At 36.4% G+C, this 15,152-nt stretch overlaps 1 protein-coding gene across 1 annotated transcript; it reads left to right on the plus strand.

Moving 5' to 3' along the window:
- Window positions 1–353: 353 nt before the first annotated feature.
- On the plus strand, window positions 354–10,169 carry LOC130955075 (SCY1-like protein 2 A). The gene is made up of 14 exons (XM_057881852.1): window positions 354–1,119; window positions 1,586–1,690; window positions 2,024–2,134; window positions 2,757–2,939; window positions 3,855–3,981; window positions 4,910–4,971; window positions 5,054–5,140; window positions 5,382–5,468; window positions 6,369–6,482; window positions 6,580–6,708; window positions 7,339–7,401; window positions 8,201–8,362; window positions 8,477–8,595; window positions 8,709–10,169. Exons 1-14 carry the CDS (start codon window positions 628–630, stop codon window positions 9,628–9,630), a joined length of 2,763 nt encoding a protein of 920 aa, XP_057737835.1. The 5' UTR covers window positions 354–627; the 3' UTR covers window positions 9,631–10,169.
- The last annotated feature ends 4,983 nt before the right edge of the window (window positions 10,170–15,152 follow it).

Raw genomic sequence — 15,152 nt, forward strand, 5'->3', positions numbered from 1 at the left:
GATGAATTTTAATAAAAAAATACAAATAGTATATTTTAATAAATAAAATATTTTTTATTTATTTAAAAAAATTCAGTTGAAGTGTCAAGTACCAAGTCATTTTTCACGTTTTTATTTCATCTTACATTGCAAAATAATAATAATAAGGAATACTAATAGAAGGCCAAGAACTTTTATAATTTGTAGCCATTAAATAATAATCAATGATAATTTTAATAATATGATATTAATGTGAAATTTTATCTAATAACTCACTTTTTTTAGTGATTAAATGCTCGCTAAAATTTAATAAAGTAGACTTTTTCATAATAAATTAATAATCCAATACTGGTACGGTATGTGATCAAAGAAAGAAGACTTGAATTGCGGGGTAGGCGAAGGAGAGAGAAGAAGAAGAAAAAATAGACCCCCGAAAAAAGAAACAGTACTCATCTCGTCGTCGTCGTCGTCGGCGACCAGAATAACTCTTGAAACTTTCCGATCCCATTTTTTTCTCTCTCTATATTCCCTTCGCCACTCTAACATCCTTCACAATCACTTTCTCATCTTCAATTAATTCCGTCTGTGCATTCCGTAAATTATTAAGGTTCTTCAGGGTAAGTGGGTAACAAATTAAAGAAAACAAAAATGTCGCTGAATATGAAAACCCTAACCCAAGCGCTGGCGAAGACCGCGGCGGTCATAGAGAAAACGGTTCAGACGACGGTGCAGGAGGTCACTGGGCCCAAGGCCCTCCAGGACTATGAGCTTCTTGATCAGATCGGCTCCGCCGGGCCGGGCCTGGCATGGAGGCTATACTCTGGCCGGTCCAGGGACCCATCGCGGCAGCACCAGTACCCGGTCGTGTGCGTGTGGGTGCTCGACAAGCGAGCCCTCTCAGAGGCCCGAATGCGGGCCGGGCTTACCAAAGCAGCCGAGGATTCGTTCCTGGATTTGATCCGCAAAGACGCTGCGAAGCTCGTGCGGCTGCGGCATCCCGGCGTGGTCCACGTGGTCCAGGCACTTGATGAGAGCAAGAACGCCATGGCAATGGTCACCGAGCCTTTGTTTGCTTCGGTTGCTAATACGCTGGGAAATTTGGAAAATGTTCCCAATGTTCCTAAGGAGCTCCGGGGAATGGTAATTGAAATTGAATTGAACTGAATTGAATTGATTTTCATCGAATTTTCTCATTGTGTTATGTGATCTAGGCATCTAGCTTGATTTAGTGCATGTATTTCAACGAAATATTTATTTTAGGAATTAATCAAGCTGAATTAAGGTTAAACTAAGTTAATGTACCAACTTGGTTGCTTGAAATGGTTGGGTGCTTATGCCCCTTAACCGTGTGTCTATGGGTTCAACTTCGAAAAAAAAAAAAAAGAAAATCCCGAAAGCCTTCTTGGGGACTGCCAAGTGCCACGTGTTGAGCTTAGATTAGTTGGGTTCTTGGTGATAGTGAACTAACCTGGTGGGCGTTGCCCAAAACATTATGTTAATGTAAACACCTAGATGTTAATTGCTGATTATGTCTTCATGTTCAATGTGTTATGTGATATAATGTTTGAATTTGCTAGTTTTTTATGAGAAAGCTTTTGCTTTGCAGGAAATGTCACTGTTGGAGGTGAAGCATGGTTTACTTCAGATGGCAGAAACGTTGGACTTTCTCCACAACCATGCTCATCTCGTTCATCGAGCTATATCGCCTGAGGTAATAATTTTCTTTTTGGTGGTTTTCATCTTAGTGATCATTTATGTTAGTTTGAAGGAGTTATTTCCTTCCCCATCTTCTTTGTGGGCTGCTGCGAATAAATAATACCAGTGAGTGGCATCTAAGTAACTACTAATATCATTTAATCTTAGTTTTCTGCTTTTCTCTCATTGGGATGTTTGCCGATGCATCATGCTGCACCCATCGCGGTTGATATGCATCTTTTCTACTTTGCCAGTTGACTTTTGTTTCACTGGTGTCATTATGTGTTCCTCGATCTTGAGGTTTATTGTCTATATTTGTTTATTGATCATAAAAAGATATACTTCGCAGAATATTCTTATTACTTTGAGTGGAGCATGGAAACTCAGTGGATTTGGTTTTGCAATTTCAGCTTCTCAGACACATGGTGACTCAGCTAATCTGCATGCCTTCCATTATGCTGTGAGTGGAATATACCCTAATACTGACATTAAGATTTAGATGCATATGTTGCCTATTTCTTTTAATTAATTGATTAGTGCATATGTTGGTTTCGTTGTGGTTTGCTCCTGTAAGCGGCTTTTTTTTTTTTTTTTGCTTCCAATTGGTTTGTATTTGTTTGATTTGTTTCAGTTTAATATTGCCAATTTTATAGCTTTCATAGAGCAACTCTTTTGCATATGGTGTTTGTTTTAATCTTCATATGGAGTTCTTTCCTTTCCTTTTCGTTTTCCCCCTTCCTCTGATCCACTACATATCTATACATCTCTGCATTATCTATAAAATTCTAGTAACATTATACACTTTCGTCTTGCGATGTTCTTTCTTTTATTATTGTTTTTTACTTTTTACCTGTGTTGATTGTATTTCTCGCATAATTGTGTATCCGTCTGAATAAGTGACAGATATGCTTCTTGATGATGTTTTATTATCTAGCATCTGTACTATGATTTTCAAAATGCCAAAAAAGCTATCATTTTCAGTTGTTTAACAAGAATTTATACTATTGTATCACATCTGTACTTGAGAGCTTAGTAATTTGGGTTAAATGACCTGTATCTTATTGCACGATGACTGCTTACAGGAATATGATGTTGAAGACTCTGTTTTACCACTTCAGCCATCACTTAATTACACGGCTCCTGAGTTGGTGAGGAGCACTGTGCCTTCTGCAGGCTGGTCTTCTGATATTTTCAGTTTTGGATGTGTTGCCTACCATTTAATTGCTCGCAAATCTTTGTTTGACTGCCACAACAATGTGAAGATGGTATTCATTAATCTTTTTATCTACCATTCTCTTAGACTTATGCTTATCTGTTGCTTTAGTTTGTCTCAGAAATTGTTTGAAGTAAATCGAAAGAGAGGGTCTAAAACTTGTGTACTTGTTTGCTGGTTAAAAATATATTAAAATTGTCAGTTTTTTTTTTAGAATTTTATTTTATTTTTTAAATGTATTAGTTGGCTGGAGTGGCCTGGCATCTATCCAACTGCCTTTTCATCAAGGACCCGTGCTGTAAATTTGATGTTGATGTGGTTGTTTGACAACAAAATTATACTTCTCTATTTTGTTTGGATGAAATTCTAGTCTCGGAAATGATGTAACAACTGCTGGGAATAGATTCTGGGTTAGAGCACTGACAGTCTGAATTGATATTTCTTCATGATTAAATTACAATTTATTTGGTTTTTTCGCATGTTAGTATGTTACAATGAAAAAGGGCTTTTGGAAGAATCCTGAACTTAATGTAATCATTTATTGGAATAGTAATCCTGAGCATAGTGCATATGTTGATATTAGCGTTGGAATTTCTTGGAGTTTGAACTGACGGAAGCATTTAGGTGACTAATAGAGTTGTATCTGAAACCAGGGGCTTGATATCTAGAAAAGAAAACTAAAGCAATATAACTTTGTTCCATCTTTCCCTTTTCCATTGATGGATTTTTCAAGCTCCTGTTACTCGGAATTAGATTGTTACATGTAGTGTAATAAGCTCGCAGCATAACTGCTGGTATCATATATTCTAGTTGACATCTATTATTGTGAATTGTGTTCTTAGCACAGATTAGTGTCTGAAGTTATTCTTAGGTGGTTAAGGGATTGAAGGATGCTTAGCTTAATGCACTCTTATATTATTTTGCTTGCTAGAAAATGATAAGAAACTTTGGTGTTTTACTTATGCAGTACACAAACACTTTGACTTACTTATCCAGTGATGCTTTCTCGTCTATCCCATCGGAACTGGTTCATGACCTGCAAAGGATGCTTTCTCCAAATGAGTCTTCGAGGCCAACAGCAATGGATTTTACAGGTAAAGCTGGCTTGGGGAATCAGAACATTTTATCCATTTTTTGAATGAAAAATAAGAGAGACATCGCAAAACCTTGAAAGGATTTTCTTGGGGGAGTTCCTTCCACTTGAATTTTCAATGGGTGTTTAGTGTTCACTATCGTCATCATATTTATGCCCCTCATATCAATTTTTGAGCTTCTTAATCTTAGCTCCTTCATAATGTTATTGTTATTTCTTCTTTAAGATTATAATTGTGGATTATTGGGTTTTTGACATTTCTCGTGAGGATTGGCCAATAACTTTAGTCAGTTTTTTATGTTTTTGTTTTCAATAATTAAAGAAGAAATAGTATTGATAGGCGTGGAAGACCAGACATCCTCAAAGAACAAAAGGTTAAGATAGGGAGAAAAATGGAGCAGTGATTTCCATTCACTCATTTTTATTTTATTTGTCTGAGCTACATTAAGGGGATATTCTTTGTCTTTAATTTTTTAACTATCTGACATTTGAATTCTAATTTGTGAGCTGCGATATTATCCGTTTTTAATAATGGAAGTATAATTATGTTAATTCTGACTAATTTGCTTTTTTTTGTGTTCATATTTGCATGTGTGTATATGTATATTGCTGTACATTCTGGTAGGAACTTCCATTCCATGCTATGTTCCTACCCCCGTACTTCCTGCTATTCATAGGAGCTCGCTAGTCGCTCCTGACAACCTTGATGACATGCCACAAATGGCCTTTTAGAGTTTTTCTTTAGTAGTTATGCAGTGCAATTGCCCTGCCTTGTTTAATGGATCAATCTTGTTGACTTCTGTCTTTCCTTTTTCATTCTTCTTTTGGGATATCTTATCTTCTCTCGATTATTCTCCTCTATAAAAAGATTTCTTTCTGGTAGTTTGGTTTTGGTTGTATTGACAGCATATGTGCTCCTCATGTTGCAGGCTCTCCATTTTTTCGGACTGACACCAGATTGCGTGCTTTGCGGTTTCTCGATCACATGCTTGTAAGGGTTTTAGTTCCGCTTGTTAGCATGATGGCATGCCAGTCAGTTAAAAAATCCCAATAATGTGCTTATCTTCCTTCAGGAAAGAGATAACATGCAGAAGTCAGAGTTCTTAAAAGCATTGTCAGACATGTGGAAAGATTTTGATTCCCGTGTATTGCGTTATAAGGTATGATGTTTGCTTTGCTATGTTAGGTAATTGGGTTTTGTTTTCATCTGGCAGTCAGTTTTATGTCAATTCTCTTTTTCCCTGTACGTAAGTTTGATTTCAGAGGGTGTGTTTTGACTAGCTGAAAGAATTTTTAACTTCAAAACTTGCTTATTTGTACAATTACCTTTTCCCTCAATTTTATTTATTAGTCTTTTATTGTTGTGTCAAATAAAATTTAGACACCTAAAATTCCATGCAGGTTCTTCCGCCACTTTGTGCTGAACTTCGGAATGTTGTGATACAGCCAATGATTCTACCAATGGTTCTGACCATTGCAGAGTCTCAGGTTAGTTCTCACTTTTTCTTTCATTGCTTAGTTAGAGTTGCCTAAAACACTCCTTATCATGGTGGTGAATGTAGAAATTTAGTCATACTTCTGAAGTGCTGATATTGCCTGCAATTATTATTTTATTTTATTTTATCTTCTCTTGTTGTTTTTCTTTTGTCAATTGCCTATCAATGTCAACATTGTGTATACCTGTTGGCTTTGACATCGCTGTAGCTCCACTAGCCCATCCATTGTTCTTCTGGATCTCATTTCAACCACAATTGTAACATTTACAACGCTCCATACTTGACTTCTTTGTGCAAATTTAATGGGCTTTACTTTATATCTTGACATTCAGGATATGGTTGGAGTTCATCTATTTGAGAGATGATAGAAATTTGTCTTAAGTGGTTACAACATTAACAATGGAGACTGAAATGATAAAAGTGGATAAAAAAGATAGGTGGATTAGAAGGCAGGAAGACTGCAAACTTGTGTTGAAAATTCAAAAAAAAAAAAAAAGACCCCCACCCTAAGCAGTTTCCAAAAATTGTGTTTTTGATAGAGCCTAATGACTTGGTTTGATCCATGTAGCTAGCCTTGATTAGTGAGTTTTTAAGGATTGATTGTTTGTAATTTTGTACCCTTCGCTCTTGCTCTTCTATATATTTTAAGTGAGATCCTTTTCTAATTCTTGCTGTCGTAATATAGAAGTTTATGATTCCCTTGCTTGCCGTAATAGTTGTAATAATGAAATCTCTGATCTGCTTGAATAGAATATAAATACATATTTGTCTAAGCATTAGTACACAGTGATGTGGATATTTTAAGGGATTTTTTGTGTAAAAAAAAAATTGACAGTGAATAGATTCATCAAGATAGAAAGGAAACTAGTTGATATTTTAAGTTTTTGTTTAGGACAAGAATGATTTTGAGAACTCAACACTTCCAGCCCTTGTACCTGTCCTGAGTAGTGCTTCTGGTGAGACATTGTTACTCCTTGTGAAGCATTCCGAGCTTATAATAAACAAGGTAGTTATGTGTAAATTCTTTTTATTTATTGTAATGACTTAGGGATCCTGGCTTTATATATTCTGTTTGATCATTGCTTAATACATTTTTCATTTAGGCTAGTCAAGAGCATTTAATTTCACATGTTCTTCCAATGATTGTTCGGGCCTATGATGATACCGATGCTCGTTTACAAGAGGAGGTCCTGAAAAAATCTGGATCTCTTTCCAAGCAACTTGATGCCCAGGTGAGTGCTGTATTCCTGTAGGAGTTTTTCTTATTGTTGGAATTTTAAATAGCATCTTGCATGTCCCTCGATGAGTCTGAAAGAATGGTAGGATGGTGGTTTGTGGAGAATTGCCAAAAATTATCATGGTGTTACTGTTATGGTGGCTGGCATTGTGACCTATGGTCAGTATGGTGGAAGTATGGCGCGCGCGCACACACAAAAGTTGAGAGATAATTTCTCTATTACTAATGAAGGTGCTAAAACATAGAATAAATAACCTCTAGTAGCAGTTACTTTTGCCCATGTATACCCTTCCACTAGCATTGAGAGAGAACTGTTGACACTACATTATACTGTATAGCCTTCTCATGAAACAATTAACTCTACATTATACAATTAGCTTTGACGCTATATTTTAGTTATTTCTTTTTATGAGTATTTTTACATTATTATTGTTTGCTAGTTGTGACACATTTGTAGCAATCGGAAACATGTGGAAAGACATTTGGTTAGTAAAACGAGTCTCTAATCAGTGGATAACCTTTGGTTTGGCTCTTTGTTGCTTTCCGTGACAAAATATTAGATAAATATTATTCTGTATTAAAGCAGCAACACTTGTTATGTATCTGATATTCTTTTCTCTTTCAGCTAGTGCAACAAGTGATTTTGCCCCGTGTTCATGGGTTAGCACTTAGAACAACAATTGCAGCGGTATGTTAGGCTTTTCTTTTTTAAAGTTAAAATTCCTAAAGTTGACATGGTTATTTTGGTGTCTTTTAGGTTGCGTTTGTTTTTGAGAACATGATAAGATAAGACATTGAGAACAAGATACAAAGGGCAAGAGACAAAATTTAGTATTCTTGTATTCTGTTTGGTGATAAACTAGAACAAATTATGAAAATTTAATTTATTCTAATTTTATTTCATTTAAAAAATTTGAGAAGAAAAATATAATAATAAAAAATATAATTATGAAAAATTAACAAGAATAATGAAAGAAAAAATGAAAAATAAGTTGTGTCCCTTGTTAGTGTCTTTATGTCTTTCCTATTAGGATGGACACAAAATATATATACAAATTCATTGCCTTTGGACACAATGTCTTTGTCTATATCTCATCTGGCAAACACGATTTTATGTCTGAGTGTCCCAATCTTAGTGTCCCATCCCTGTAAACAAACGCAGCCTTAGTACTATAATCTTGATTTTGCTAAATAGTCAGGAGGTTATCATTTTTTACCATGGTAGTTACCTACTCAAATTGTGGTTATATGCAGTTTTGAAATTTAATGTCTTCTCTCACCTATTATACTTATTCTTTTGTTTGTTTGTTTTGTTTTTTTTTCCCCTTCTCTCAGGTGTTTTTAATATTTCATAAGGAAATTTTTTCCCCATTATTGATCCTATTCTCTTGTATATTTATGCTTATATATACTATATTTGTTGTATGTCTGATGGCTGTTTCACTCTTTATTAAACCTGTAATCTGTTAGTATTTCTGTTATGGCAGGTTAGAGTGAATGCTTTCCTTTGCCTAGGAGAAATGGTTAGCCGACTTGATAAACCTGCTGTCTTGGATGTCTTGCAAACTATTCAGCGGTGTACTGCTGTTGACCATTCTCCTCCAACTCTTATGTGTACCCTTGGGGTTGCAAATTCTATTTTTAAGCGGGTAATATTAATTAGTGGCCTGATATATGAATTGTATATGTTTTAGCATACTGATTCCTGCTACGTTTGATGACATATGGGGTTGCAGCTAAATTTTTTGATTTGTTTTGTTCAGTTTGGTGTAGAATTTGTTGCGGAACATGTTCTTCCATTAATTGTGCCCCTCTTGACTGCACAACAACTGAACGTCCAGCAGTTTGCCAAATATATGCTCTTTGTGAAGGATATGCTCCAGTAATTGTGTTTTCATACAAACTTTCTATTAGTTGCTCTGTCTCTGTCTGTCTCTCTCTCTCATGATATTCCATTGACAATTTCTTTCTGAATTTGTTTTCATCATCATACAGGAAGATTGAAGAGAAGCGTGGAGTAGCTGTGACTGGTTCTGGTATCCCAGAGGTAAAAGCATCTCCTATGGTTAATGGACTTCAAAGTGAAGCACCAAGGATGAGTAGCAGCACTGTGGCTTCTTCAACCAAAAGCAGCTCCCGTTGGGATGAAGATTGGGGTTCCACAGCAAAGGGAACCACCGCAGCTGTCCAGAATTCTGTTAATGCATCTACTCAATCCGCGCTCAGCAACCCTATTGGCCATTTAACATCTTCACAAAATAATTTGCCATCATCTGCTGTTTCTAATCAACAGGCTATCAATTCGTGCCCCTCAGTAGATATAGAGTGGCCACCTCGTTCATCTTTTGACATTGCCCATCAAAATGGTGATGCTGAAAGGGGTGCAGTTGCAGGAGGAACCTCATCCACATCTAATAGCCTTGAAGATATTGATCCTTTTGCTAATTGGCCTCCACGTCCTAGTGGCTCAACAGGTGGATCTGGAATTTCCAACAATGGTACTTTTGGAACCCCAATGAATAAGATGACAAGCACTTCAAGCAATGTGGGTCTCCAAATGAGCAACAATCAGCCACTTAATTCCCGAAGTTCTGCAGGTCCTGTCAGTTTGAACATCGGGAACAGTATTTCATCCACTGGTAGCCTGAATGGTGGTTTTGAACCTCAGAATTCTATTGGGTTCCAAAAACAGAGTCAACAGTTGCCTGCATCAACTGTTTCATATAACAAGTCAACGGATCTAGGATCAATCTTTGCTTCCAACAAGAATGAGCAAAGTGCACTAAGACTTGCACCACCCCCTTCAACCACAGTGGGTAGAGGAAGAGGCCGTGGAAGGGGGCCTGCTTCAACCAGTAGGCCCTCTCAGACCAGGTCACATTCTGAGCAGCCACCTCTTATGGATTTGTTGGGGTAGCTTGCTTCTATTATTGTCGTCGTATCAGGGTTGTGAGTTGCTGCTGAGATTGTATTATTATGTCATGTCCTTATGCTGAATGCTCTGAGATATCGTGAAGGGAAAGATTGCAGAAAATCATGCCACGTGCTTAGGAATGACAACACTTTGTAAAGGTTTCGTTGTATGTTGCTTAGTTAAAGTGACTGTTTAAAAATTTGGATTAATATTTTTTTTTAAATATTTTTTTGTTCTTATATATCATACTTCATTCTAAGGTCATCAGGCAAAGTGTATTCAGAGAAGTCCTGGTTACTTAGACTGTGTTGAGAACAATAAAAAGCAGTCAGTTTTTCCTTAAACAATATTGATTTGTATTTCAATAGGGATAGATCAGCATTAGGCATAATGGAAACTGTTTGCGGGTTGAAGGGACTGTGAAGTGAAAAGAATGGCGTCAAAGTTCTGTTTTGTCTTTCTTATTTGAATTATTGTAACTGAATGCTCATGGCAGCATTGTTTTGTCCAGTTTTTGTAGAAGTTGATTTCATTGGATTGAAGGATCAACGTGTGAAATTTTCAGTGGCACTCTTTTTGGGGGGGGGGGGGGGGGGGGGGTGGGTTGGAAATTGACCTCTTATTTTGGCTATACATGAGTGATAGTGAGATTTGACCACCTCTCTTTATTTGTGTATATTTTTTTATATTTTTAATATTTGTATTAAAACTTTGCAAGTGTTCGATAAAAAAAAGATTTATTTTTATATTATAAAAGGATATAAAAATACAGACAAGTGTTATAAATATATTTTTCTTATAATTATTGATTTCTATCAATGACCACAAGAGTATTTAAGTAATTTTATTATTCAATCTCTATATTTATCTTAAATTAAATAAGATATTAAAATATAATTTGGTCTTTGTCTCTTAGTTTTATACACTTTACATTAACTAAAATACTGAGACTTAATTTAGCTTCTGTTTTGAGGGTTATCTGAATTGGGGTTGTTTTTGGGTCTGAATGTGAGGTCCATGCTCTTTGTAGGGCAGCGTCCGACTTTCACTGGTGTCGAGGTGCTGCCGTCCGAGTTCTTCGTGAGGAGATGGGGGTGGTACTTGTAAGGGACTCTGATACTTAAGTTAGCAATAGTTTAAGTAGGTTTTTTGTAGATTGGGATTTGAATATACTTAAGGGTGTCAGTGCATTTATAGTAGAATAGATAACTATCTTTTAGAGTAGTTCCACCGTTGAGGGTGGATAACTGTTCACTTTTTGTTAGAGAAGTTGTTAAGATCTCCTTTCTATATGAATATGAGATATCTTAGGAGTCAGTTACTTATTTGGATAAGTAGGGCCAAATTCTTATCGTTGTGTCCAACCTCTATAAGGTCAGTCCTAGAGTGTGATCTAGACTCTTGCTATCTAGAATAGACTTTTAATAATTTTCAGACTGGCTATCATAATAGACCAGTGTATGAACAGTGCCCCTGCTCGAGGTCGAGCATAAAGTTAGGCTCGAGCAATTAGATGACCAAGTTGAAATGTTGAGCTTGGATAAGTCATTTAGTAGTTTGAGTTCTGAAGCCAAGAAGGTCGGTTGACTCAAAGTAATTTGAATGTTGTAACGTTTTTGTACAACTCGTTCAGTTCGAGTTGTTTTAAGGATGCGTGACTTGTTTTAATACAAATCACCATTCACCATTCTGAAATTTGTTTTGATTTTGTACAACTTGTTTTATACTGAGTTGTTTTGAAGGTTGTAGTTTTGTAGCACGAATTTGTTTTTAGTACAAATAGCTTATTTTGAGACATGATTATTCTTGATCGGATTTCATGAAATTCGTTTAGTTCGGATTCTTTTTAAGACTTCACAACTTGTTTTAAGTACAACTTGTTTACTTTGAGTTCTTTTAAAATATCAGATCATCTTTATAGCCATCAAACTTTGTTGCTTTATCCATTGTGCCCCTGCTCGAGGTCGAGCTTTATGAAGTCGGATTCGAGCAATCAAGCGGATAGGATTATTGAATGAAACCTTTCAATGATTTGTTCAACTCGTTCATCCCGAGTTTTTTTTATAGATGACTTGTTTTTATACAAGCCTTTTTTTTTAAGCACAACTCGTTATATATTAAGTTGTTTTGCGCGATTTGTTTTAATACAAATCGCTTAAATCATATGGTTATTTTTTACTCGATTTTGTTCAACTCATGAGTTTGAGTTGTTTTAAATCCCAAGCCGTATTATAACCACTGGACACCAATTTGAACCTCGTCGCTTTATCCGAGTAGCCATTAAAAAGGTCGACTTGTGATTTTCGCGCTTTGTCGAGAATAAATTGGCGCCTTAGTTGAAGGGATTATATGTTTATTCCCTCTCCTTTCTAGTTTTTGCAAGGTTGTCATCCTTGTGTATGATACAACTCGTTTTTACTCGAGCTGTTTTAATTGGAGGATTATTTTTACGTTTTGATTTTGTTTGAAACGCTCCTACCATCCTTCCATTCCTTTCCAACTCGTTTCTGTATGAGTCGTTTGGTTAAAGGATTGTTTTTCTTGTCATTTTTGCTTTTATCCTTTTGATTTTTTGCAACTCATTTTATATCGAGTTGTTTCAACTTTGCTTTAGTGATTTTTATACAAATCACTTTGAAAGTTTTTCTTTCAGGTTGATACTTGACACAAATTCGTTGAAAATATTCACAACTCATTTAAATTGAATTGTCCTCATGTTATTGTGGATACTGGAACAAGTTTCTTTGGGCAACTTGTGAAGTTGTCCCAATTTATACGACTAAGTCGTTCATTTTGGAAGTTGTAGAGATGAGCTCGTGGGATTGGAATATTGTACGACTTATTTGCTACTCGGCAAGTTGAGTTGTTAAATCGTATTTATGTTTCGAGGGGTGTATTTAATTAAGTTACTTTTGTGACTTGTTCTAAGCACAACTCTTTCAACCCTTTTGGCCCGAGATTTTTTCGATGTGTTTTTTTCCAATTCGTGTATGTAACTTACACCAATTTGGACTTCGTCGCTTTGTCTTGCCAACCAATCAAGTTGGAAAATAATTTTCGCATTTTTTCGATCTTAAATTGGTGCATTTTTATTGTAGAAAATCAATTTTCATAAGAAATTGTAGTATCTCCTTATGTTGGAGACGTGTTGCGACCTAGGCAGTTTGTCACCCATGAGGTCGGACATTTTGTAGTAGCCTTTTCCTAAGACCTCAAGGTCCTTTCCAGTTTGCTGTCAGCTTTTCTTCGCCCGGTCTCTGTAACCCGATATTATTTCTTATCAGGATGAGGTCTTTAGTGACGAATCTTGTCGTACCTCGTATCCATCCTTTATCTCAAAACCTCTTTTCTTATCCAAGTTTGCTCTCAGATTTTTGGAAAGAGGTCGAGCACTTCTTTTTGAACTTGAATGTTACCAATTTTGTTGTAGAATTTATCTGAGTTTACTATCAGATTTCTAGAAGGAGGTCGAGTTCTTCTTTTATGCTCTGACTTCATTGCAGAATGTTGCCCTTAGTTTTTCTTTATTTATGTTGATGAGAATCATGGCTTCTTTGATATATGCATGTCAAAAGAAAGATTCTTCAGTGTTAGTTTGAGTCATTCCACATGCTTATTGCATTTGTGTGAGCTCTAAAAAGATGGTCAGTAGAAGTCAGCTCGTAACACCTTTTTGCTGGTGACCTGCCCCTAGATGAATTCCACAAATTTCATTGTGGGTTTCATCTAGAACCTCTTGTATTCAAAGTTGGGACACACTTTGATAAAGAAATTGAGATCCCTTTTTTATAGAGAATATTACAAACTAAGATGTAGTGCTGAGCGTCTTTCATTAATCTCCTTGCCTTCCTTTACTCTTTGAGGAAGGATGTCGAACTCGATATATTCAACGCTTGGAGTCATCCATCCCTAGATTGTGAGGATGTCCGTCTTGTTGACTTCTTTTGATATTGAAGGTGACTATAGTGTTTTTTGGATCATGATTTTATTATTATCCCATGCTTTATACTAGCTACTAGCTAGCTTGGAGAGGACATCAGCTCGACCATTCTGCTCTCAGGTTATATGCCTGACCTTTCCTTTTTCATTCTCGAGGATGATCCCTGTCTCACTACCAGCTTTTTTTGATGATCTGTCTTCATATAGGTTAAAGTTGTGGAGCTCCCATTTCGCTCTCCAGTATATTCTGCAAGGAAGTCGGCCAAGTATTATGACTTGATGGTTGTCTGAGTTTCAAACTTTAAGTCGAACTCGGACAGCTCCACAGCCCGCTGTAGCATCTATCATGTAATATTCACTTTTTTTTGGAGGATATGCTTCATGAGTTGATTAGTTCGGGCTCTAATGGTATGAGCTTGAAATTGGGGATCATAATCTCCGAGATGCCAGGACCAAAGCATATGCAACTTGCTCAATTTTCTTATAATTGAGCTTAGCTCCTTGTAGTACCTTATTGGTGAAGTAGACGAGCTTTTGTCTGGCGTCGTCTTCTTTGAATAATGCAGAGGCTACTGCTTTGTCAGCCACAACTAAATATAGAACGAGCTCTTCAGTCCGGTAAGAATTGGAGGCTGAGACAAGAATTTTACAAATTCTTGGAAGACTTATTCACATTCCTGGGTCCATGTGAAGTCGTGCCTCTTTCGTAGTAGAACAAAGCTAGAGCTATAAGTCTACCATTTAATTATTGAACCTCCTTTCGAGCAGGTCGGGTTAGCTTCAATGCTCCCTTTGAGTGAGAATGAACCCCAAGAATTTTCTTGCTTTTATGCGAAGGTGCACTTTGTGGGATCTAGTCTTATTATATGCTGCTTTATTGTTTGGAATACTTGTGTTAAGTTGGATAACAAGTCGTCTTCACTCTTTCCCGAGGAGACTTTAATTGTTCTGGCTTCTGCAAGTCCTCTTGTGATAACGTGGACAAGCCGATTCAGAGTTCTTATAGACTTTAGTGATCTTTCTCTGTCTTTGCACTCCTAACATCTTTTGCGGTCTAGTGTCATTGTAGCAATGTATCTATCCAACTGGCTTTCTCTAGCTAGTTTTGCAATCACATTTTCAAATTATAGCACTCATTTGTAGTGTGGTCTTAGATTCAATGGTACTTGTAGCAATCTATCCGACATCCTTTATTATTGCTTTGGATTGGTAGAGGAGGAAGTACCTTTTTCGTGGCATATTTTTCTGTATATACTCACTAGAAAAATATATAATAGAATGTAAGAGTGATAAATATTACTTTGGGACCTGTGCCTCTTTTGGTAATGACTTTGATGCCTTTTTCATATAAGTGACTATACTGCAAGGAAGACTTACATTTATGTTGTCTCCAATTTCACTGTACTTGGTTGTATGATTGTATTTTCTGTGCTAGCAAATTTGTCAAACGAAGTCCTTTTACATGACTTTTTGTAGATTCTGTCGTTAAGTCTTTAATCAGACCAGTTATTTCTTCTGTTGGAGTAGTAGGGGTCTTATTTACCCATCCTTTCTTTCTCACATATTTTCTCTTGCCAATTGATTTT

The sequence above is a fragment of the Arachis stenosperma genome, chromosome 10 (genome assembly GCF_014773155.1).
Source record: "Arachis stenosperma cultivar V10309 chromosome 10, arast.V10309.gnm1.PFL2, whole genome shotgun sequence".
Lineage (NCBI taxonomy): Eukaryota > Viridiplantae > Streptophyta > Magnoliopsida > Fabales > Fabaceae > Arachis > Arachis stenosperma.